At 46.6% G+C, this 23,901-nt stretch overlaps 1 protein-coding gene across 1 annotated transcript in view; it reads left to right on the forward strand.

Moving 5' to 3' along the window:
• Window positions 1–9,498: 9,498 nt before the first annotated feature.
• The window catches only part of DSCAM (DS cell adhesion molecule), a gene marked incomplete at its 5' end in the record, with an annotated part of 155,192 nt that continues 140,789 nt past the window's right edge, over window positions 9,499–23,901 (forward strand). Inside the window, 4 exons of the mRNA XM_007470501.1 lie at window positions 9,499–9,695; window positions 10,693–10,789; window positions 11,400–11,528; window positions 20,358–20,525. Coding sequence (XP_007470563.1) covers window positions 9,499–9,695; window positions 10,693–10,789; window positions 11,400–11,528; window positions 20,358–20,525 — 591 coding nt within the window. The remainder of the gene's footprint in view (window positions 9,696–10,692; window positions 10,790–11,399; window positions 11,529–20,357; window positions 20,526–23,901) is intronic.

Genomic DNA, 23,901 nt, shown 5'->3' on the forward strand with positions numbered 1-23,901 from the left:
ATTTTGCAGAGTTAGAGGGACAAACCATAAACCAGAGGGCCAGGATTTAATCGAGGCACTTCTCCCACGTAGAATGCAATAAAGCTTTTCATTATTAAGAAAAGGAAAGGACAGAAAACAAGCAAGCTCTCCAAGCAATGCTGCATTTTCTTGGAGAGCAATAATATCTTCCTCTGTTTGGATGTTGCAAAGTGATAGGAGATTACATTCAGGTGAACACCAGCCTTCACCATGCATTTGCTCCCTCCCCTACGTAGCAGCGCATAAGGTAGGACAGAAACCCTTATTGTAGAATTGATTCACTCTCATTGGAATGTAAAGAACGGAGAGCGATTAAATACCCCAGACCTGGGAAGTGAGCACACTTACCATGTCCTCACAGGAAATCTGTATTTTTCCACACTCTGCCATTTTACAAATTTCTTTTTTTTCCTTTTTCAGCAAATACCGCACACTGAGAAATCCTCTGTGTGACCTTTAGATGCCTATGACACTGGGAGGCATTAGTGTGGATTAATTTCCAGAACACAGCTTTGCCACCAGAGTTTCTCTATTCTGTGCTCAGCACAGTGGGTTGTAGAAATAGGCTCCTTACTGGAGGGACCAGGGGGCCACGTTCCAAGGCTAAAGTCCCAGCTTTGATAAGGATGAGAAGTAAATATTTTCTTCTTCTTGGGCCTACAACAGATTTATTTACAGTTTTGCAATTGAGGTCACTTTTGGTGGCTTTGGGATTTTTAATTATTATGACTTAGCTCTCAGCCTTTATAAGAAAAAAGTCTTGGTTAGTGGATATTAGGCCAAATTGAAGATGTCTTTAGTAAAGAAGCCTCATGAAGATGATGTGCCCAAAGACCTGAGCAGACCACAGCCCCCAAGTCAAAGCCCATATTCACATTCATCCCTCATCTGAAGAACCCCTCTCCTGGGGCATGAAGAAATCCCTGCCATCAGATACACGGAAAGGCCATGGATCTATGCTCATGTAACACTGACTGTGTGCTGTGGACTGGCTTCCTTTAACCTCTCAACAATCATTATCTCCATCTGACAAAAACCAGAACTGAGGCACAGAATGGTTAAGGGACTGTCTAAGGCCACACAGTGAGCCAGTGGCACACCTAAGGATTCAGATTCAGGCAACTACCATGTTATACAGGCTGATGACAAACTAACCCATCAACAACAAGTATTCAACTGGTGATTGTTTTGGAAACTATATGAGGCATGCACTACATCCTCCTGTGCAGAGCCAGCTAATATAAATTGTTTTTTCAATATAGAATATATGCCATATTTTCCCAGATAGTCTGGACCTATGGTTAAGGTCAGCTTAAAACAATTCTCAGTCTCCTATTATAGAAAAATCCAAAATAATAATGGATAAACATAATAGTTCAATTCTCTGTCATGTAGCTTTTTTTTTTCTGGAGCGAGGCAGGCCAGGTTGGGATAATGGCTTCAGGGTGTCATCAGAAACCCAAGCTCCCCTCTTCAGAATCACCTCATGATCCAAAATGGCTGCTGGTGCTCCAGCTATCAGGTCCTGATTTCAGGCTGGCACAGGAGGAGGCAGAGGAAGTCTAAAGGGGTTACAACCAGCTGAGCATGCCTCCCAGAAGTTTTAGATATATCACTGCCTTGATCTCAGTCAAATGGCAATACCTGGCTATAAGAAAGGCACTTAAATACATTCTTTCACTCAGGTATAGATTTTTTAATAAATGTTTCCTGTTAAAAACTGGGAAAAGAAAGAAAAAGTGGGCTTGGGGAGGCAACTGAAAGTATCTGCTCAAGGTCAATAGTTCACACCTACTGTTAGAGTTTAAGGGACCCCCAAAATAATACCACAGAGTTCAGAATCAAGTAAAGGAGAGACACAGGAGTAGCGTAGTTTGATAGGAGACTTCTGGAGAATGTGGGTTTGTAAATCCTACATCTAGAATTAGGGAGAGTTACCCACCCAGCCCCTGACAAGGCCGGAGGTGCACAGCTCTCCTTTTACTCAGACACATCCCCTATCATTATGGGAGGTTTGCAGGTCCGACACACACCCTCTGCCAACAGGTAACCCAAAGGGACTGGGCCTCACTGGTTAGCTCCTTCCCAGCTCTCACATCAGTAAGTCGCTGCCCCGTCATGCAGGAGAGAGGTCAGGAGTGCTGTTCTGATAGAAAGTCCCTCCATTTTGGAAGCATAAAAAGTGGGGGGGCATGTCCCCAAACAACCGCCTACTTGTTTTGGCTGATGGGACTGCACTTCGTTTATGATGTTCCTATTACTTTATTTCTGGTCTGTAAATTCTTCTGCTCATATGCCCAGTGGTGTGCTAGTAAACATTTAACATGCAGATCTCAAAAAAGTATAAATAATAATAAAATATATAATATTAGGTATCGTCAATTCCATATAGCCAATTCAAGCTCACAAAATACTTTTATTGCTTTTCAATGAACTTTTGCACCTGTAGCTCCCATAAGACACCCTGTAGCTAATGAACCAGTGTTCCAACGTGAAGTTTGGTTGGTACTTTTGTTACAGTAACAAGATGGAAGTGAATTTCATTTGTCAATGGTGTGAATGATTCTTTGCTGACTCAGATGAATCAGACTTCTTCACTGAATCTTTCATACTAGAAGAATCATTTCTCAATATTTAGGGCTGTGTAACCTCTGCAATGGCTTCAGATATTTAATCTTCATTATCAGCTTTTCCTCCATCTCTTCCTTAAATCAAGGCAACCAATAAAACAGTAAACCAAGTCCTGATGTATAACCTCTGCAGACGTGAACGTGAGCTGACTCATTACCTGCTAAGTCCCACAGTGCCCCTGTATGTCAGTTTCACACAAACCCACTGTCTGCCTGAGATCCTGGACAAGCCCACCCAGGACCCCAAATCCCTGCAGCCATGAGCATTTCTGATGGGGTCCCCACCCTCCATTGCATTTAAGATGTGGAAGCCACCAGCCAGCATAACACATCTCCCCCCCATACGCCGTGGCTCAGTCCCTCATACCCCTAGACACACCCACATTTCAGCATCCGTTAGGATGAGGCCCATAGTCATCGTCAGAGCCCCCATGGAGGCAAAGCATTAGAGCGACTCCCTGCTTCAAATTCAAAATATGGAAAAAGGTATGGAGTTTCTAAAAACACTAAAAACAGAACTCCCACATGACCCAGCAATTCCACTCATGGGTCTGGATTGAAATAAACACAAGAACACTAATTCGAAAAGATACATGCACCCCAGTGTTCATAGCAGTGTTATTTACAATTGCCAAGGTATGGAAGCAACCTAAGTGTCTGTCAACAGATGGATGGATAAAGAAGATGTGGTACCTATATACAATGGAATACTACTCAGCCATAAAAAGGAATGAAATTGTGCCATTTGCAGCAACATGGATGGACCTAGAGAATATCATACTAAGTGAAGTAAGTCAGAGGAAGATACATAGGGATAGGGGATTTTAAAAAGGGTTATTATGGGATTATGTGAAACCATGTGTGTGAAACTTCTGAAAATTGTAAAGCACCATAGAATTTAAAGAATCTGCCATTCAATTAAAAAAAATACAGAAAAAAAAAAAACTCAAAATATACCTAAACATGGATATACATTCTGAAAATAAATATTTTGTCACTTATGCGTCTTCCTCAGCAATGAGTTGTCCAGCGTGGGCTAGACATAACATAAACTGTCCTGTTCTTGAATACTTGAATTAACTTTCCCATTTTCTTCTATATTTTTAGCCCTCAGTTTTATCTAATAAATCTTACTATGGGAAACCCATTCCTCTCTTTAAAAGATGAAGTGCTTATAGAAGGAAAAGAAAGCATCTTGAGATTCTCAAATAATTTGCCTCCTTAGAACATAATTTTTTTAATTAAAAAGTCAACTGTGGGGCTTCCCTGGTGGCGCAGTGGTTGAGAGTCCACCTGCCGATGCAGGGGACGCGGGTTCGTGCCCCGGTCCGGGAAGATCCCACAGGCCGCGGAGCGGCTGGGCCCGTGAGCCATGGCCACTGAGCCTGCGCGTCCGGAGCCTGTGCTCCGCAACGGGAGAGGCCACAGCAGTGAGAGGGCCACGTACCGCAAAAAACAAAAACAAAAAAAAAGTCAACTGTGTTTCAAATTTACAAGTAATTTTACAACATGTACAAATATGGGGTTTGCCATTATCGTGGAAAAGGATTTTTCACCAGGAACAGTTACCCTGACTCACGGTACTGAGCATCCCTGAGTACATCTCGAGGAGCTGGTACCCACTGCTGAGGACACCCTACCAAGGGCAGTCATCTGCTGGCAGTGGCAGTGGCAGTGGCAGTGGCTGTCCCTCCAAATCCCTCCCAGGAAAATGACAGCACCACCTTCCGTTCTGGTATATTTTTCGAAAGAAGACCTTCAGGGATGCTTATACAGAGATTTTGAGTCCCTGAGCACAGAGTAAATTGCCCACAGAACTGACTTCTCTTACCCTCTTGGACACTTAAAATGTTTTTATTAGCCATTTTGGAAAGAAATCTGAAGTCTTTTAAATCGTTTTAAACCAACCACACCAGGCTAGTTTAACATGTTTTAATGGTTCAGGAACATCATTTAAAAACCCACAGTGATGGTCCTCTGGGGCCCCCGGAAACACTCAGGGGGGGCTGAGATGAGTGTAGGGTGAGGAGAGGCGGGACACCAGAGTTGCTGGGCTCAAGTGGCCCCCGCATCACCATGCGTCCTGAGGTTCATGCCTATTCAGTGCTGTCACACTTCCCTCTCTCATATCAGCTCTTTCATTCCTTCCCTTTTGTTGGTGGTCCCACCCCTGGTAGCCTGCCACTCTCTCCCAGGGTGGGTTTCCATCTGCCATGGGCAGGAAAGTAACTTAACTGCAGTCATGTGTCCTGCTGGTAAACATTAAACGGAGAGCATCAGGGACTTTCCCCTGCTGCTAAAACATTTGCATTTTGTACATTTTGGGGCCATTTTGGGGTTCTTAGACACTATATATGATTGCTTCATTTTTTCATAAATATATTCCCTATGGTTGAGGTTTACTGAAATGATGCCACTATAAAGAAAATTCTTACTCCATGTTTAAAGGAAAACTGGTAAGGAGACATGTCCAAAGAACCTCACAGATGAACCTGGCCTCTCCCCGCCACCAGGTTCAGGAAAGTGATCCCAGGCATCACAGCGCTCTGGGCAGGCTGGGGTCACACACGGGGCTCTGTGCAACAGGGCAGGTGTGCTCCACGGCCCCAAGAACAGGTGTCCAAAGGTTTTGTCCAAGTCCCCCTCGGTCAAGCTGTGAGCTTTCTCTTTCAGCTCTCCATCCACACATAACGTGCCCAAGTTCCACACCCCTGTTCAAAAGTGTTCGGTAGCAGCCAGAGCAGTTTGATGACAGATAATGCAAAGACAAAGGCAGGAGCAGGGAGATGGGGGGAGAGGTCCACTCTGCTCCCTGCTCCTCCTGGAGCTTCAGCCCAGCCTCCCCTGCTGTGGGAGACACTCTTGAAGAGGGTGCCATGCCTCCCTTGGGCCCTACCAGTGGTGTGCTTACCAGCCTCCTCTCTGCTGGCGCCTCATGGTTGGTGGCTATCTGGACCAGTCCATGGCTCCTTTACCTGGGGCCGTTGAATTCCCAGGGCTTCAGACCTTGTCCTCAGTGAGGAAGAGAATTGGGGAAGGGACCATCGTCCCGGGTTCACGACCCATAGACCCTTCTCATGCTCCTACACAGGCCACCGCTGGAAGCCTTCTGCCTTCAAGATCTCAGAGGAGGGGCAGCTCCGGTCCCTGTGTTTGCTTAGTTCTCCCAGGTGGCAGACATCTCCCTGTCCTGGAACCTTCCTCAGCACCCTCAACTCCTCTGTAGTGGAAGCACCGTGGTGGACCTGGGGTTTCCACAGCCAGGAAGCATCATGCTGGAGCAGAATGTGCCAGCTCACCTTCTTGCAGCTTTATCCAATCTCTACTCTTGGAGCTCCCCCACTGATTCTGGCAGTGGAAGTGCTGCAAGAAGGACCTCAGTCCTTGTCTTCTTGGAAGAAAGAATTCAGCAAAGAGACCAAGATTGTGAAATAGAGACAGAGTTTATTCAAAGCAAAGTACACGTGGAAGAGCACACAGGCGAACTCGGAGTGAGTTGCACACAATAGGGGCTGCTTAGGTTGCTTATATGGGGGCATTTTTCCAGGTTGTCTCTGGCCAATCATCTTGAAGTGTCTGCAGGAGCCTGGTTGCAGCTGCTCAGCCTGTCTCCATCACGTGGTTGAAGGGGAACATTCTTTCCATGCCCAATCGTCTTACGTAGAGACTGCAAAATGGTGGAGCCACTTGGGAAAATAGTGTGGCAATTTCCCAAAGCGTTAAACATACAATTGCCTTGTGACCCAGTCGTTCCACTCCTAGCAACCTACCCGGGAAAAATAAAAGCATAAGTCAGCACAACAACCTCTACACAAATGTTTGCGTTATTTGTAAAATCCAAAAAGTGGAAACTATTCAAATGTATACAAACTGGTGAATGAATGAACAAAATGTAGTCTATCCACGCAGTGAACTATCACTCAGTAATGAAAAGGAACAAAAGTACTGGGTACACACTCCAGTATGTATGAACCTTGAAAACATACACAGTGGAAAAAATCCAGAAAGCTAGAGACAAAAAACATATATTCACTGTAGGATCCTATTTATAGGAAATGTCCAGAAAAGGCAAATCTAGAGGGACGGAATGTCCATTAGTGGTTGCCTAGGACTGGGGATGGGAAAGGAAAGAATCCATAAATGGACAGGCAGAATCTTTAGGGGTAATCTAAATGCTCTAAAATTTGAGGTGGTGATGATCATACAACTCTATATACTTGTATTGGGTTGTACTAGTAATGTGTGTGTGTGTGTGTGTGTGTGTGTGTGTGTGTGTGTGTGTGTGTTGGATAATGTAAATACACTTGTTTTGGGTTGAATGGTGCCTCCTCAAAATTCACGTCCACCAGGAACCTCAGAATATGACCTTATGTGGAAGCAGGATCTTTGCAGATGTAATTGGTTAAGATGAAGTCATACTGAATGAAAACGGGTCTTAAGTCCAATGACGGCTGTCCTTATGAGAAATCCTTGTGAAGACACAGAGAAACATTCAAAGGAAGTGCCCATGTGAAGATGAGGGCAGAGATTGGAACAAAGCTGCCACAAGCCAAGGAACATCTAGGGCCACCAGAAGCTGGAAGAGGCAAGGAAAGATTCTTCTCTAGAGCCTTTAGAGGGAGCACAGTCCTGACGTCATCTTAATTGTGGACTAGCCTCCAGATCTGTGAGAAAATACATTTCTGTTGTAAGCCACCAGCCTGTGGTCATTTACTACTGCCACCCTAGGACACGAAGACAATACTAAAACCCACTCACTTGTACACTTATATCAGGAGAATTTTGTGGTGTGTTAATTATAACTCATATAATATAAAATTAAAAATTTTCTTAAATAGGCCAGAGGAAAAGAGGGGTGAGGACCAAAGGTTAGGGATGCTAGAGGCAGTTCTGCCAATTCTCAGATACGCGGGAAGAGGAATCTCACCATGGCTGTAAGCGGCTTTCTTTAAAATATGGGACTCACAGTGTGTCTTTTCCTAGGTTCCGAATCTGTCCACTCCACATCTTGTTATCTCTGCCACACACCCACTGACTGTAGAGAAACGTCACAGTGCAGAGTCTTCCATGGGGTTTCAGGCTACAAAGTTGGTAGATGTCTGGCTCATTTGTCTCAAACCCTCCTGACTGGCCTTGGGGAAGACATGCCCCAGTATGTGCCAGTCTCAGGAGAAGGCCCAGTGTTTCTGTGGTCAAGTGCCCAGGGATGGGGCACTGGAGGGCTCTGAGGTGGGATATGAAGAGCATAGTTGTGAGCTTGACCTTATAAATGAGGGAGGGTCTTTCTTTCTGTGATTGGGAAAACGAGGTTAAAAAACAGGCAAAAAATATAAATTTGTTTTAGTTCTTTTTAAATCTTCCTGGTTGTTTTTGATAACATCTTGTTGTTCTCTCATGTTTTAAAAATATCTTTAAACGTTTAGTGTATGATTATTTCAGGTTCTGTGTCTGGTAATTCTAGCATCTGAAGTCTTTGGCGGATGCTGATTCTCAATGAGAGTAGATTGTTTCCTCATGTGTTTTATATTTTTGTTTTGTGAGTTCATGTTTAGAGAAGGTTTATCTGGGAGAATCTCAATGGGCCTGGATAAAGGACCCATCCTTCTGGACTGTGTTTTTGTTTGCTTTTGCTGGATTCCTCAGGCCCATTACCCAACTAGGCTCACCATCACATCAATCCTTTAGCAGGAATTTGACTCCAGACCTATGTAGAGTCAGACCAGCTACAAATTCTCAAGTGAGATGGTTTTTCTTCATTCGCAACACAAGCCAAGGCAGTTTGCTTCCATCGTGCAGTCTTACGTATTGACTGATTTTTGGTGATTGGCTTGCTCCTAGGATAGAGCCCTTTGAGGAGCTCTGCGTGGAGGTTTCACTTTTATCACCTGCCTCACAGGCAGTCAAAGCACCAGCACTGTAATACCTGGGGCCTTTCAACATCCACCTTTGTTTCTGGCTCCTGGGTTTTCTCTCACTTTCTTATAAACTTAGTATGCATTGAAAAGGTGTTTGTTATACACTGTCCAGCATTTCTAGGTGGTCTGTGGCATGGGCCTGGGGCCTCATGTCTCCTGGCATATTGCCCAGGATGGGAGTCTATAGATGGATTTTGAGGTGGAGAGAGGGAACTGGACAAGTTTCACAAATAAAGGTTCCTGTTCTCTCAGTGCATCGGGATGAGACTCCCTGCTGTAAACGATGGGGGAAGGATAGGTCCAAGGTTTCCACGTGACTGTAAAAGTTTGTGCCAGCTGTGGGATGGGATGTCGAGAGGTCACTTCAGGGATTGGTTAGCAACAGCCAGGGCTCCATCTCAGTTGACTAACAAGGTTTCGTTTCCATAGCTGACAAGGAGAGTTAGAAATGTAGGAGATTACAGAAGGAGTGTAATTCTCAATGGAAGCCCCCTTTCCCATCCGATAAGCAAGTCACATCATTGTCCTGTGTGTTCTAGGGGATGTGGGTCTGCCATCCACAGGCATTGGAAGAGAGCAACACCGCACGAGTACGAAACCACAGGGCAATTTCTGCTTAGGGCTCATTTAGTCCAGTTTCATTTTTCTGCCACCTTCCAACTATCTTGATCACGATTCTAGCTCAGCAGTTTCCTGAATGCATTTTATTTCAAAGAAACACCTCCTCGGGAATTCTCTGGAGATCCAGTGGTTAGGATTCTGCGCTTCCACTGCCGGGGGCCCGGGTTCCACGCTCCCTGGTCAGGGAACTAAGATCCCACAAGCCGCGCAGTGCAGCCAGAAAGAAAGAAAGAAACTGAGCTGCGTGTTAAGGTGGGGGAAGCCGAGAACCCTGCTTTGCCGAGTAAGTTGTGTTGTTTTTGGGTTTTCAGTTCCTGCGATGATTACGTCCTATCCAAACACCACCCTGGCCACTCAGGGTCAGAAGAAGGAAATGAGCTGCACGGCCCATGGCGAGAAGCCTATCATAGTCCGCTGGGAGAAGGAAGACAGAATCATTAACCCCGAAATGGCCCGCTATCTCGTGTCAGTCAAGGAGCTGGGAGAGGAGGTGATTTCCACTCTGCAGGTAAAACATGACAAACATGGCAGATGAGAAGCTACCTTCATGGGCAGAATAAGCCTGTCTTTTCACATAAGTTGGTACATGTGGGTAGCCAATAGCAAACCAGCTTTTGAAACATTTACAAAGCACTGTCTCTCCCCATTCCCATAATGGGATTGCTGAGTAGCCTGCCAAAATAGTGCCTTATCATACGTAAAATTGTTAAGAGTAAAATTATTGGGAACATGGCAGGGAACCCAACCGTAATAATAAAAAGAAAGAGAGAAACAGAGTCTTTTAATGACAGTTAATCCTGGCGGAATGACAGCCTATGTTGCACACATGTTTTAACTTCCTGTAAAAAGAAAGACTAGATGGGTTCTTGGACAAAAAATACTATAAGGAAAATATTTTGCTTCTTGGGGAAAAACCCAACATAAAAAAGTACTGCAGTCTCTTAGAACTTTTAGCACCACTGGCAGTTAGCTGGGCGATTCTTTTAATATGGTGGAGAAATGATGCCGTAGGACACACATGGAAAGGAAAAGTCCTGTGTTTGAAACGCTAATATTGATTCACTCCCAGGGTCCAATCCTGGAGTCCTGGGAGACCAAACCTTTATTGCGGTGTTTATAGATCTGTTTTTTCAGGCAGGGATGCTTTGAATGCTTTAACAATCCACTATGAGATTAAAAAAAAAAAAGTATATGGGGAATATATATCAACCTGACCGTGACATCCTACGTAAATTACACATCCAATTTCACAAGCTGGCAGCTGACGTGGATCGTCTACATTGCCTCTGTCCATCTGCACATTTACAATTGTGCTGAAATAATTTGCTCTCAGAATTGTGTGTCCCTAGGTGTGTGTGTGTGTGTTTGTGAGTGTGTATATGTGTGTGCTTGGGGCTGGGAGGAGGGTGAGAGTGGAGAGAAGATTTTTACAGCCAAAAGCCCTTGAGTTGTTCCCTCGCTCCGCTCTACTGGGTGAGATGGATTTCTCTCTGCTTTACGCGTAGATTTTGCCAACGGTAAGAGAAGATTCTGGCTTCTTCTCCTGTCACGCTATCAATTCTTATGGGGAGGACCGTGGAATAATTCAGCTCACAGTGCAAGGTAGGATGGACATAGCCTAGGGGGAGAAACACGGCTGTTTCAGGACAGTAAGTGTGTGCCCAGGCTTGGGAACCTGTGTGGCCTCAGCTTGACGCGCCACACTTCCAAGTCCTCAGAGAATTTTGAATCTGTACAAAGTTGGTGCTAAAGCACCATTTCGCAGATCTCATGATTATGTCAAGATGCAGCCCCAAAACACAGGGAACAAAGTTCGTAAAGGAATTGGGTTTGGATGACTGGGCAGCCCTGATAGTGTGCCTTTCTTGCTCAATTTTAAGGATCCTTATACTAGACGATCCGAATGAAAGTTTAATATCTGGGGCCAAAATAGTTTTTGAGTTAATAGATCCCAAGCCAGACCAGAAGAGTGACACTGAAATCTTCCATGTTTGGTCCAGCTTTACAAGTGCTGTGAAAACTGGCAGATTTGAAAAGTGAAAATTTCCCATCCTCAAAAGGCATTGGGGAAAAAGAAATACTTCCAGGTAAAAAAATCGTCTGCCCATGTCGAATGCTGACAAAGCTTTTGTGAGTCACCCTCAGCTTTTCCACTAGCGTCTATGTCTGAACAATATCTGAACTGATCCCGGGTTTCCTGTTGACTGCACAGAGCCTCCAGACCCTCCTGAAATTGAGATCAAAGATGTGAAGGCACGTACAATCACCCTCAGGTGGACCATGGGATTTGATGGAAACAGCCCCATCACGGGCTATGACATTGAATGCAAAAATAAATCAGGTAAGTCCTTGATTTCCTCCAACTTTATTTCCACTTCAAAAAGCCCTTTTATTTTTTGCCTTTTTACTGGATTTTACCTGTAAGAAGAACCTGGACTCCGGGAAACTCAGAGTGGGCTCTTTTTACCAGTTTGTCTCTTTCCTTGCACAAAGTACAACCACGTTTCCTGTGGTGGGAGTGGTTTTCTGTCGAGACGGCTTCGTTGGGTCAGCCCTGCCTCTTTTCTCTTTGAACCAGCAGGACCTCTATGTGATTGCTCCCTGTGACCACTTTGGCACTGTCGCCACCGGTGGCTGCATGGGCTTCTGCCGACCCGACCTGGCCCCTGTCATTATTTTTTCTACCTCTCCGGCTTCCCTTTGCTTCCCTCGTGTCCGAATCCCTGAGTACCAGCTGTGTTCAGTGTCTGTGGGCTTAGTCGAGTGGTGGTGGTTTGAGCAGAGCGCCACGTCTTCTCCAGATGGGCTCTGACCCTGCAGGGCCCTCCTGGATGTGCAGGGACAGGCCAGGGGCCTGCATTCAGGCCAGCACTCCCGTGCTTCCTCTGCGCCAGCAAGTGGCCGGCCCGCAGGGAGCTCGGAAATGAAACAGACCCACAGCCGTCAGGACCACGACAGGCCTGCCTGTTGATCACCTTAAAGTGACAATGACAAGGTCATTTGGAACATTAGGACCCATCAGGTCGAGGGTAGGGTACCACCGCTGTGGCTCCTGGTCTGGACTTTGACACAAAAGAGACGAGGAATTCTAGCAGCATCAGCACGTGAAGGGTCGACAGAATCGCAGAGGCCAGGAAAGTGGCCTTGCTTCTCACTCTCCGGGCACCGTGCGTTACTTCAGAGCACCCCGTCATGACCCACTTAGTATCTTTGGAGCTGACGCTGGAGTAAAAATATTAAGCTGGAGGCAGCTGGAAAGGCAGGTCAGGAGGGAGGAAATGTTTCAGTACGAGTGGGCAAGGGGCAGAGCAGGAGAATGTGTGAGACGGGAGTAGGAAGCAAGTCCAGAAAAAAGCCTAAGGGGTGGGGCATAAGGAAAGCAATTCATGGTGATGAAAACAACTTGTATCAAACCAAGACTAGAGGTTGCAGCAATAGTGCTTGAGGCTGGCGATAAGCCACAGGTTGGAAATGCGTAAGAAAAGACGTCGGAGGAGGTGAAATGGCTTGGCTTGGTACCCTGAGCCGCAGCCAGAGACCTGGAAGTGAGGTGATGTTTACATAGGACCTGCGGAAGCCTCCTGAGAGGAGCACGGCAGCTGCAGTCACACTGTCCCCTAGAAAGGTGGCAGGTCCACTGCAGGTGGAGGTGAAGGTGCTGGTCCCAACAGGGATCTTTCAGGAATCAGGACCAACAGGCTTGCCCAGGGTCAAAGAAAAAGAGGAGGCCTTGCCTTCGTTCTAAGCAAATAAGGTCAGGATGGAACCCAAGATTGAGAAGTTCTGAGATCCGGGTCTTGAAGTAAAGGAAGTGCTTCTTAGGTGAGACCGGCGTGTTCTCTTGGAGGACAGCCTGGAAACTGATGGCAACAATGAGAACTCAGCAGAAACACAGACGTGCGTGATGCGGACCCTCTGCAGAGTCCCCAGAGGGAGGGACAGACCCCGCCAGCCTCTCTGGCTGGGCACTGACCGAAGGACTGTGCGTCTGGGAGCTAGTGCCCAGGCAGTCTCTCAGGGGAGCAGCTCAGTGCCTCCCTGTCTTCAGGGCATCAGTCATTTCCAGGTGCCGGTGACGGTCCAGTGGTGACGGTCCAGTGGCTCCTCAAAGGGGTTTGGGGTCCAGCCTGTCCTGGCTCAGCTGTGGCCCTGTCTCTTACCAGCTGTACCCACCCCAAACCATCCTCCTCTGTGAGATGGCCTCCCACAGCATCACTGTGACAAGGGTCCCTCAAAGGCTGCCCTCCCGTTCCTGGACCACACAGTTACGATGGTTACTCCCACCTGATACTTAGACGCCACTCCTCGTGTTACCTCCACAGGGACTCATTCCTGGTCCACATTCAAGGCCAGGCCTCCCTCTCATGTGCTCCTACAGTCTCTCCCCTTCCTTTCCTGGCAGGTGTCATCATGCGTGATCATGTATTTAACTCTGTATTTGTTTTTCAAATGTATCAATATTTTCTTTTATTACATCCGGGTTTTGAGTTAAGTTAGAAAAGTTGTTCTCTACCTCTGGCCATAAAATAATTCAGCCTCTTTTCTTCTAGTACCTCACGTTGTTTCTTTCCCTCTCTTTTCCAAATTTAGATTCTCCAAACCATTTGGAGTTTAGTCTTCTGTATATGCTGGGAGAGATGGATCTAGTTTTATCTCTTCCAAAATGGGGCTTCTGTTGCCCCAACATCATTTATTAAAAGGTCCACCTTTGCCCAGTGATTGCAGACGCCACCTCTATCACATACTCACTTTCCATATGTACTTGTGTCTATTTCTGGACTTTCTATTCTACTCCATTGGTTTATCTATTAATGCACCAGTACTAGACCATTTTAATCTCAGAGGCTTTATGTCTTAATATCTAGTAAGGCTAGTCCACCCTTGTAACTTTTCCTGTCCAGTGTTCTCTTAGTTTTCCATATATAACTTTCGGATCAACACGTTTAGCTCCATAAAAGCATGTTTTTGTTATTGCTAATGAGATCACATTAAATTTTTTCATTAGCTTAACGGAGAACTGACATTTTTATGACGTGGTGGGTTTACCTGGTCCCTCAAAAAATATGTGAAGTTCTAAGCCCTTGTACTGCACAGTGTGACCTAGTTGGGGAATGGGGTCAGAGAGCTGTGATTGATGATTATTAACATGTCAGCCCTACCAGACTGGGAGCTCCTTGGGGTGCGCTGAGCCCAGCCCAGTTCCCCTGGACCTAGCACAGGCCTAACGTGTGTCAGCACTTCACAGATATTTGGTGAATTCTCATTGAGAAGGGAATGCATTTACAACTCACCGTCTGGCGCATAGCAAACGTGTAATAAATGCAGCTTTTAGTATTACTCCAGCGTGCACCAAAATGCTTACACGTAAAAGGCCTCTAGGACCATCTGTGTTTGTTTAACTACTTGCTACCCATTCAGGATCCTCAGTGTCTCCCACGTCTCCTGTGAGTTTCCCAAAGGCAGGGAACTCTGATTCAGTGCTTCCCCAGCACCTAGCACAGTGCCTGCCACATAAGACGTGCTCAGTAATACTTGTGGCATTTAATTTACATGCAGTCCAAACCTAAGAATTACCTTTATCGCCAACAGCATTTTCAAATGCGTAAGTTGATGGGACTGTACATAATTAAAACAGGAAAGCTCCTTATCTGTGAAGCTGGGGATGGTCAGAATCAAGGGATACATTTCCATCCTTCTACTCACCCCCCGCCACACACACACAGCCAAGCTCATGGCTAAGGCATTCTTGCAGTCCTGGAACCCAGCAGTCTGAGGGTCAGAATGAGCACCACGGGGGTCCTTGGGGAAAAGCCCATGGATAGGTAGCCATGGCCTGAGGTCTGCACCAGGGCCCTCCAGGACCTCCATCACTTTCAGTTTGAAAGGCCTGGGAGGAAGGAGTGATCAATAGCAGGCAGGAATCAGAGTCACTGCTATAGGAAAAGTGTTAGCATTTTCATGTGTTAGTTGCTTCCTCAATAAGTTTTGGGTATATAAACAGTACAGCCATAATTTAAGTGAGTGCAATTTATAGGCAGAGTGCATAGGAACTGATCCTTCAAGTCACAGCTTAAATGTCACCCCCTCCAGGAAGCCTTCCCTGACTACCCAGTTTATGGCATGCCCCTTCTCTTCTCATAGAGCACCCTGTATGCCTTGGAACATTTGGTGAGCTTGTGACTGTTTATTTAATAGCTGTCTCCTGTGCTGAGTAGTTGTCCCCCTGAGGGATCTAGTGACCCCTCAGGGTAGGTACTACATCTGAGGAACCCTGTGCTATGTCCTTGCATCACCCACAGTGACCAGCACACATATTAGACTTGTAAGAAACATTTTTTGACTGGTTGACTCTCAACCTGAGTTTTAGGCAATGAAAGCATGCGCCTAAAAGATGCTTTCTTCCACTTTTTTGTTAATTTGCTAAGAACACAATGTATGACCACATTCCTAGCAAAGTGGGTCCCTGCAGGTGATCCTTCAGGCTATGCTTGACCAACCCCAGGAATGGGACTCACCAGCCCGAGAAAGCACAATTCTGCCTTGGGCCGGCCAGGACTATTAGACATTCTTACATTTCTTGCACCTGAAGCCAATGGCCCTCTTCCCACCCCCTAGGCCCTTCTGGCAAACGACATCCCTTCCAGGATATGAAAACAGATGATGCTCCTTAATTTTCCATTTGCCAGGAAAGACAAAACAGCCCAAGTTCCTTTGTTTGTATCTCCAGTGACCATCTCCTGGCCCACTTGCTCTGATCAGGCCCCGTGGCAACAGCCCTGGTGTCATCTGACTGGGCGCAGACACAAAGGAGCCTTCGCCTCCCTCATTTGGAATGTTCAACTTTCTCCATGGAGCCCCAGTCCCACGGGTTGCTTTGTCTGCCACATACTAGGATCCTAGTGGCCACGGTTTCTCCTCCAGGTGGACACCAGGAACCCCTTTCCATCCCCTTCCAGCACCTTGTCGCCCTGTGCACGGCTGGCCGATGCTGTCCGCTGCGTCTACTTTCTTCCCCTCTTGGAAGGCAGGCTGCCTGTCCCCACGTCCCCTCTGGGGTGCCTCTTTCCTTCTCCCCAGGGCCTCACTGACCGGGCCTACCTCCTTTGCACGCCTCCCTCCTCCTCTCTCAGGCCCCCTTTCCCCATTTCACCATGGAGAGCAAGGAGCAGAAGCGGCTTCCCCTGGGTCCCGGTGCCTCCCTTCTCTTGCCCAACACTGCAGGTCTTGTCCTTCTCTGAGCTGCCTCTTCATTGCACTCCTTTTGTGTAATTTTGTCTCTCAAACTTTGGGCCCCGCCCTCACTCTTTAAGGCCTCTAATGACCCTTCTGCAGATCAAGTTCACCCTCTTATATTTGTCCTTGACGATCTGCCATCCTCCTGACTCGGGGTGTCTGACGCCCAAGCTGGGCTCACCAGCGAGCACCCAGTACAACCACACTGCTCCTGGGGGCTCCCCCAGTCCTTCCCATGGGGGATGATTGGGATTTCGGAGGCAGGGAGGCCACTCGGCTTCCTCATCCTTTTCACCACTGGTCTCTCCAGGGCACGTCATGGAATCCTACCTACTTTTTCATCAGATGCTCTGACATCTCCTCTCTAAACCAAGGGACGAATCTGACCATGCACAGCTCTCCCACCCTTAGCTCCTACAAACCCAGAGGACTTAAAATAATTCTTGGCAAAATTCCCCTCCCTTGCACTTGACCCAGCTCTCTGCATTGATCCTCCTTGCCAGGAAGGCAAGTTAAAAGTTCGTCAGAGGTTTTCATCTTAGCACATGAGACTTCCGGCAGATACCTGGAAAATTGAAATCCAGTCTCATCCATCAGGCATCCTGCAGAAACTATGTGAAGGTTGTGTGCTGCGGGAAGACGGTCTAGAACTTGGGGAAAACACGGGTGAGGTCAAATCCCAGCCCCACTTCTCACCAGCTCGATAACAGGGTCCGAGTTTCTTGACCTTCACAATGAAAATAAAAACCCCTATTTCACCAGAATGTTGTAAGAACCCAGTTGAATAAAGCAGTCTGTCCAAACGCTAGCTGTGCGTCAGAATGACCCAGAGAGAGAGGTTTTTTAAAGCACGGATTTGGGGGCACCACCCCCCAGAGATTCCGATTGCGTGGGTCTGAAAGCACAGTTGTCAGAAAGCACTGAGGTGTTTCTGATGTACCCACAGATTTGGGAACTTCAGAAGTCACCTTTGTAAAATGCCTAGAGCAGCACCCAGAGAGCAGATGCTACGCCAGCGCCTGAGCTCCCTTTGCTGCTAGCTTTTCTCCAACCGCTGCCTTGACTTCCGCTACAAACCCAGTGTCTGCTCGTCTCCCCAAGGCTGAGCTCCGTGGCTCACAGCTCAGATTCCCCTTCCCTCTGGCTCCCAGTTGGGGGGCCCAGTGGCAGACACAGAGGACGATTCAGAAGGATCGTGTGGAAGCACTGTGTGTGCACAGCTTCCGTCAGGGGCCCTATTCTGAGGTTTCAGCACTGTCTACACCCCAGAAACTCTGTTCCTCTCCTTTGGCCCTCCTGGCCCCGATAGGGAGATGCTCACCACTCTTACTAGGTGCCGGGAACCTCAGCATCCCCTGCGAGTCCCTTTAACCCAGCCCACACCGCGGTAAACAGACGCCTTGTAAACGACCGTCTTCGTGTGACTTATAAACCTTCCTCAATGCCACATGTGCTCGCTGAGTCTAGAAACCACCCTCCCCTTCCTTCACTGGGTAAGGAGACCTGTAGTCAGTCCTCACAACCATCTTATTCCTCACCCTGCTCTCCCCATCCATGCTTGCACCCTCCGGCTCTCGGATGTCCAGGCGTTGCCTTTCTGCTTGCGCCTTCCTCGTCCTAAGAAGTTTCTTTATTTCACCTACGGTATATTCTTGCTAGTTTTATTCGTATTTCAATCTGCAGTTTCATTTTCCCAAGTGTCAGGATCTCGCTGGGACTGTTTCTAATGCCCGGTGTTGTATTCTCAAGCACACTTCATTCCTAATCCGTGACCTGCCCGTTTGCACGTCAGTGTCTGAGATCAGATGTAGCATTTTTTAGTCCCTTTCCAAGCTCTTCTCCTGGGAATCCAGTGCCCTGTTTGTATTCTTCTTTTGATGCCGTATCACTTGCTAGAGTGTGTTTGGAGATTTAACTAGACTTTCTTCTTCATTCAGTGACTTTAAAACCCTTCGGGATAACCCATTCTTTCTCTTTCTCAACCTTTTCATCTTTAGCCAAACAATCCACCCTTCAGTCGTGAGTCGTGATCATGGGCATCATCTTTTTCTTTCAAAGTCTAATCATTGCAAGAAAAGAAGCTGAAAACAGAGCCTGACCTCCAAGGACCACTCACTTCCTGCCTGAGACCCCTGCCTGGGTCACTCGCCACAGGCTATTCACACGACTTCTTGGCAGGAGGACGAGGTGGGCGGTAGCCATCACTACCTCTCTGCAGGTTCTCAGCCACGTCGCAGACACGCCCTTGGGGAGGATGGCCCATCTCCATAGCTCAGTCAGTTGCAGAAGCTTCCATAATGGCCTGGGCAGAACCGTCAACGCCTGCAAGTGTCAGGTTCCTCCTGGGGCTGGTGAGCAACTGTCTCTGCATCTTGCAGTGCCTGGGGTTCCTCTCTGTTATCTCAAGTGTCTTCTCCAGAAGGCCTGGCTTTCTCTTTGTGGGACAAGACTCCTATTTATACGAGATTCCATTGGTATGGAATTTCCTCCTGTCATGTGTCCTCTATTGAATCCTATCTTTCTGTTCTTCCACCGTTCGTTATTCTGCAGCATCTTCTCTTTTTATGTCACGTTCTTCCATCTTCAGTCTTCTGGACTCAAATGGTACTTTTGCTTTTAGTTGGAATATTAGTTGTTAGTTTCCATTAGGCTCCATTCCCTGTTATGTGAGAGCACTCAAAGTCATACTTGAAGCTACGTATTCTTTCTGCAAGTCCAGACAACCTCTTGCTCTTACGATGACCTTTGGACAGAGCAGCCCTCTGAACTTCCATGGTCATCATTAATGTGGAAAGGGAGTGGGGTCATTCCGAGGGCCCAGGAGTCTGTATGTTTGCCATTTATTTATTCATCTATGAAACATGCGTTTATTATTTGTCGGGCTCTGTGTGAGCCGTGGGGATGCAGCAGTGAACATGGCCAGCGTGGACCATGCCCTCATGGGGCTTAGAACCCAAGAGGGAACACAGACTCTCAGTGAAATTCTTACAAGTGTGATGAGCACAGGGCAGCAAATGCAAGGGGATCCTGGGGTGGGGTGGGAGGGTGAGAGTATACAAGCACACTCTCTGCCACCATCTCAGGGGCATCTTGGTTCTTCCACACCCAACATCATCTCTTGACCCCCACCCCTGAGCAGCACCTGCCCAGACTCTTTCTGAAATAAGAACCATTTGTTGACGTGCTCATCACGGGTTGAAGCTCTAAAGCCAGCAGGTGCACCACTGTCATGGATTTAATGATAACTCTTTGTATGAGGCATATGCTGCCTTTCAAATTAGCTGTGGTTGAAAAATAATTCCTACAATAAAAGATTGGAGACAAAATGATTTCAAAAATTAGAATTGAGAAGTACGTTTGATAACCAGTATTCATGCTGGAGAGTGAGATGAGTTTTTATGTATTTTTATGTGTTTCATTTTTACTACTCTCCTTTTGGAGAACAAGGGGTCTGACATGGCTAAAGGCTTTGCTGGCTTTCAAATACCTTTTAGAACCAGGGATTTTTTTTTTCTTTTGGGTGGAAGGTTGTCCCAACTGTGCTTTCTTTTATTATCTTGTACAACGAGTGCTTGAAAGTAGCTGTTTTTCACTTTACTGGCATGAGCTCCCCCCACTTCTATTTTCCTCTGAGATTTCTGCCAGGAGGTCTGTTGTGTTGCCTTGGACAAAACTCCCTGGACCCAGCTGCCCACAGCCTCCATCCCCCTCAGTGTGGGTAACGAGTGTGTGGTGTCACACCCCCTCTGACGGCCAGCCCGTGGGAACACTGGCAACATTGCATTAAGAATTCACTTTGAGTTGTCACTTTTTTTTCTTTTCTTCTTCCTTTTTATGTTTTTTTTTTTTTTTTAAATTCCTACTTGGGAACTTTCAAAGGCAGAGGGAAAAAACTCACATCTCTATCTCTTCTTTTTTGAAAAACAAAACCCCAAAGACTCCTGGGATTCTGCTCAGAGAACCAAAGATGTTTCCCCTCAGCTGAACTCGGCCACCATCATTGACATCCACCCTTCCTCCACCTACAGCATCCGAATGTACGCCAAGAACCGGATTGGCAAGAGTGAGCCCAGCAACGAGCTGTCCATCACCGCGGACGAGGCAGGTACGTCTGACCGGCGGGGACCCAGGGGCTGGCAGCTGGCCTGCGGGACTCAGGTGGTTAATGCAGGGTCACAGCTTTGATGACTGCTCTCCATAGCTCTGCGCCCCATCAAAACCACAGACGGCTCTCTGCCGCCTACTTTGAAAGCAGTGCTCTTCAAACAGGACTTAGGTCAAGGTTCTCACACCTAAGACTTAAAAGAAAGACCTATGAGGCTAACAAGCTGGTGAGATTTAAAGAACCATGCTGTTCTTAAAATCCCTTTGTCTGGATGCGTGGAATCCAGATGGGCAGGAGAGCTGTGAGCCTATGTCTTGCTCAAGTGGCTGTGCAGTCAGGGGAGGGGGGATCCCTTAACTAGGAAATGGCAAGAATATTCTCTGGGTGGGGAGGTGGGAGACGGAGGCACAGGTTATTTGACTGACTAGAAATGTCAATATCTCTGTCATCAAGAGTATCGCACTTTTTTCCTATTACAAAGTATTTCTTATTGTGTTGAAGACATGGAAGGTAGAGATAGGCTTTTTGAAGACAGAACAGCTCACACAATCCTACCACCTAGCGCTACCTATGAATATGTTGATATCACACACTAAATTATTCATCACACACGCACGCGTGCACGCTCACCCACACATGCACACATGGACACACAGAGACACACACCCTTCAACAGGGAGGTTCACTCGTGGTTGCTGGGGGTGGCAATAACCTGTTCACAGAGGACTAAGCAATTAGGCAGTGGCAGTGCATGCTGCCTGCCAGCCCGTCTCCTGGCAGGACAGGAGGATGCAAGCTGCCCTAGGGCTTCTCTGGGGAAGGAAAGGTAAGGAACCGTGGCCTGGCTCATCCTTTGGGGGCAAAAGAGCATCCAGCCCCAAACCTAGCTTTTCTTTTCCTGCCCCCAGTCAGAGCTAACCAGCTAGTCCCTACTGCTTCAGGGAAGGTGGAAGCTTGGTCTCAGACCCCTAGTTCCAAAATCACCAAGAGTAAGGGGATCACCCCCAAATGTCTAAGCTTCCACAAGAGGTCGCTGCATCTTTCAGCGGGGGTTGTTATTGACTCCCTTCCCACCACCTGCTTCTCTGTTACCTTCATTAATGGCACTTCGCATAGCTATCACTCTTCTGTATCTCTTGAGGACTTTCCTACAATATGTAATTCTACCTTCCACCATTTCTTTAGCAAACCCCACGTTTTTAAGTATGTTGGTTATTTATTTTTTAATTGAGGTATAGTTGATGTACAATGTTGTGTTAGTTTCAGGTGTACAGCAAAGCGATTCAGTTATACATATATATGTATGTGTGTGTGTGTGTGTGTGTGTGTGTATATATACATACATATTCTTTTTCAGATTCTTTTCCATTATAATTTATGACAAGATATTGAGAACAGTCCCCTGTGCTATACAGTAGGTCCTTATTGCTTATCTGTTTTACGTATAGTAGTATGTATCTGTTAATCCCAAACTCCTAATTTATCTCTCCTCTTCTTTCCTTTTTGGTAACCATAAGTTTCTTTTCTATGTCTGTGCATCTGTTCCTGTTTCGTAAATAAATTCATGTGTATCATTTTTTAGATTCCATTTATAAGTGATATCATATCATATTTGTCTCTGTCTGATTTACTTCATGTGGTATGATAATCTCTAGGTCCATCCATGTTGCTGCAAATGGCATTATTTCATTCTCTTCTGTGGCTGAGTAATATTCCATTGTGCATATGTACCACATCTTTTTTATCCATTCATCTGTCAACGGACATTTAGGTTGGTTCCATGTCTTGGCTACTGTGAATAGTGCTGCTATGAACAACGGGGTGTATCTTTTCGAATTAGAGTTTTCATCTTTTCCAGATATATTCCCAGGAGTGGGATTGCTGGATCATATGGTAGCTCTATTTTTAGTCGTTTTGAGGAACCTCCATACTGTTCTCCATAGTGGCTGCACCAGTTTACGTTCCCACCAACACTGTAGGAGGGCTCCCTTTTCTCCACACTCTCTCCAGCATTTATTGTTTGTAGACTTTTGGATGGTGGCCATTCTGGCTGAGGTGAGGTGGTACCTCACTGCAGTTTTGATTTGCATTTCACTTCAATTTTTCGTTATCATAAATACTACTGTGATGAACATCCTTGTGATATATCTTTTCCCATTTGCAACATTATTTTTTATGTTAAATTCCAAGAAGTAGGATTGCTGGATCACAGCAAATGCAAAGATATAATCCCTTTGCTGTGCACAATCAACATGGTCCTCAAAGTAGGTTAACGTTTACTATTTTTCCTGAACTGCAGATGAGTATTCATTTCTCAACTCTAGAACACATCAGTTCTTGAAAATTGTTTTCAAGGATGGGAGATAGGATAGCGTTATGCTCCAGTCTGAGGGCGAGCCACGTTTAACCCTCGGAAACTGCGTGATTTCTCATCAGCAAAATGCACATAATGATGCCTTTCTCCTCTTCACCGCAAACATGTTGGATAATTGAAAAAAAAAACCAATCTCTGAAAGTACATTGCATTGCTCAGAAATAAGTAGGAAATGAGTGTCAATAGGCTCCTGCAAAAATAGAATCTTATTTAAATATTTATGTAAACAACACACTAATTTCCTGGAATTTCATCATGCTGGGGATTTAGGGAGAATAACCTGCCCCGAAATGAAAACTTTGGCTCAGGGCTGAGCCTTCTCCTTCCTTTTAGCCACTTTTCCGACTCTGCCCATCTCCAGAACCTTCTCAAGGCAGCGATGTTTTTCCGGTGGTGCATTTCGCGCTGCTTTCCCCATCGCCATGACCAATGCAGCTGCTGTTGCTTATTCTCTCATTTCCTCTGTGAACTTCCTGAAGCTGGCAGTTGCCATGGCAGCGCTTCTCTCTCCAGCCGGGAGGCCAGGTTGAACAGCCGCTCCTGGTCACCGGTCACCAGTGTGCAGCCCACTCCCAGGCATCTCTGCAAACAGACGGATGCAGAGTCCCCTGCTTGGACCCTGGGCTGGCCTTTGGGGTTTCACCTGGGTGCTGGCTGCTGGCAGCACCACAGCCCATCATTTACTCTTCAGATGAGCTAAGAGAGAATGCAAGGAAAGGTCAGGCTTGTGCAAAGGAAAGCCGCAAAGCAGAATTTGGCTTTGTCTTGGTGTGTAGGTTTGCATGACTGAAATCAAAAAGTCATTTTCTTACGTGTGACTCACGTAAAACAGAGGGAAGCTCTCCTGACCAAAGATACCCTCTGTAGCACTGCCTGCAGTGGCCCTAGATTGTTCCTGCCACCTCCTGGCGAGGATCCCCAAAGGCACATCTTCTAGGGAGCTGCAGCCATCTCGAGAGAACTTTTTCCGGCCCTTACTGCCCTCTTCCCCTGAAGAAATGG

The sequence above is a fragment of the Lipotes vexillifer genome, unplaced genomic scaffold (genome assembly GCF_000442215.2).
Source record: "Lipotes vexillifer unplaced genomic scaffold, Lipotes_vexillifer_v1.1 scaffold402, whole genome shotgun sequence".
Taxonomy (NCBI): Eukaryota; Metazoa; Chordata; class Mammalia; order Artiodactyla; family Lipotidae; genus Lipotes; species Lipotes vexillifer.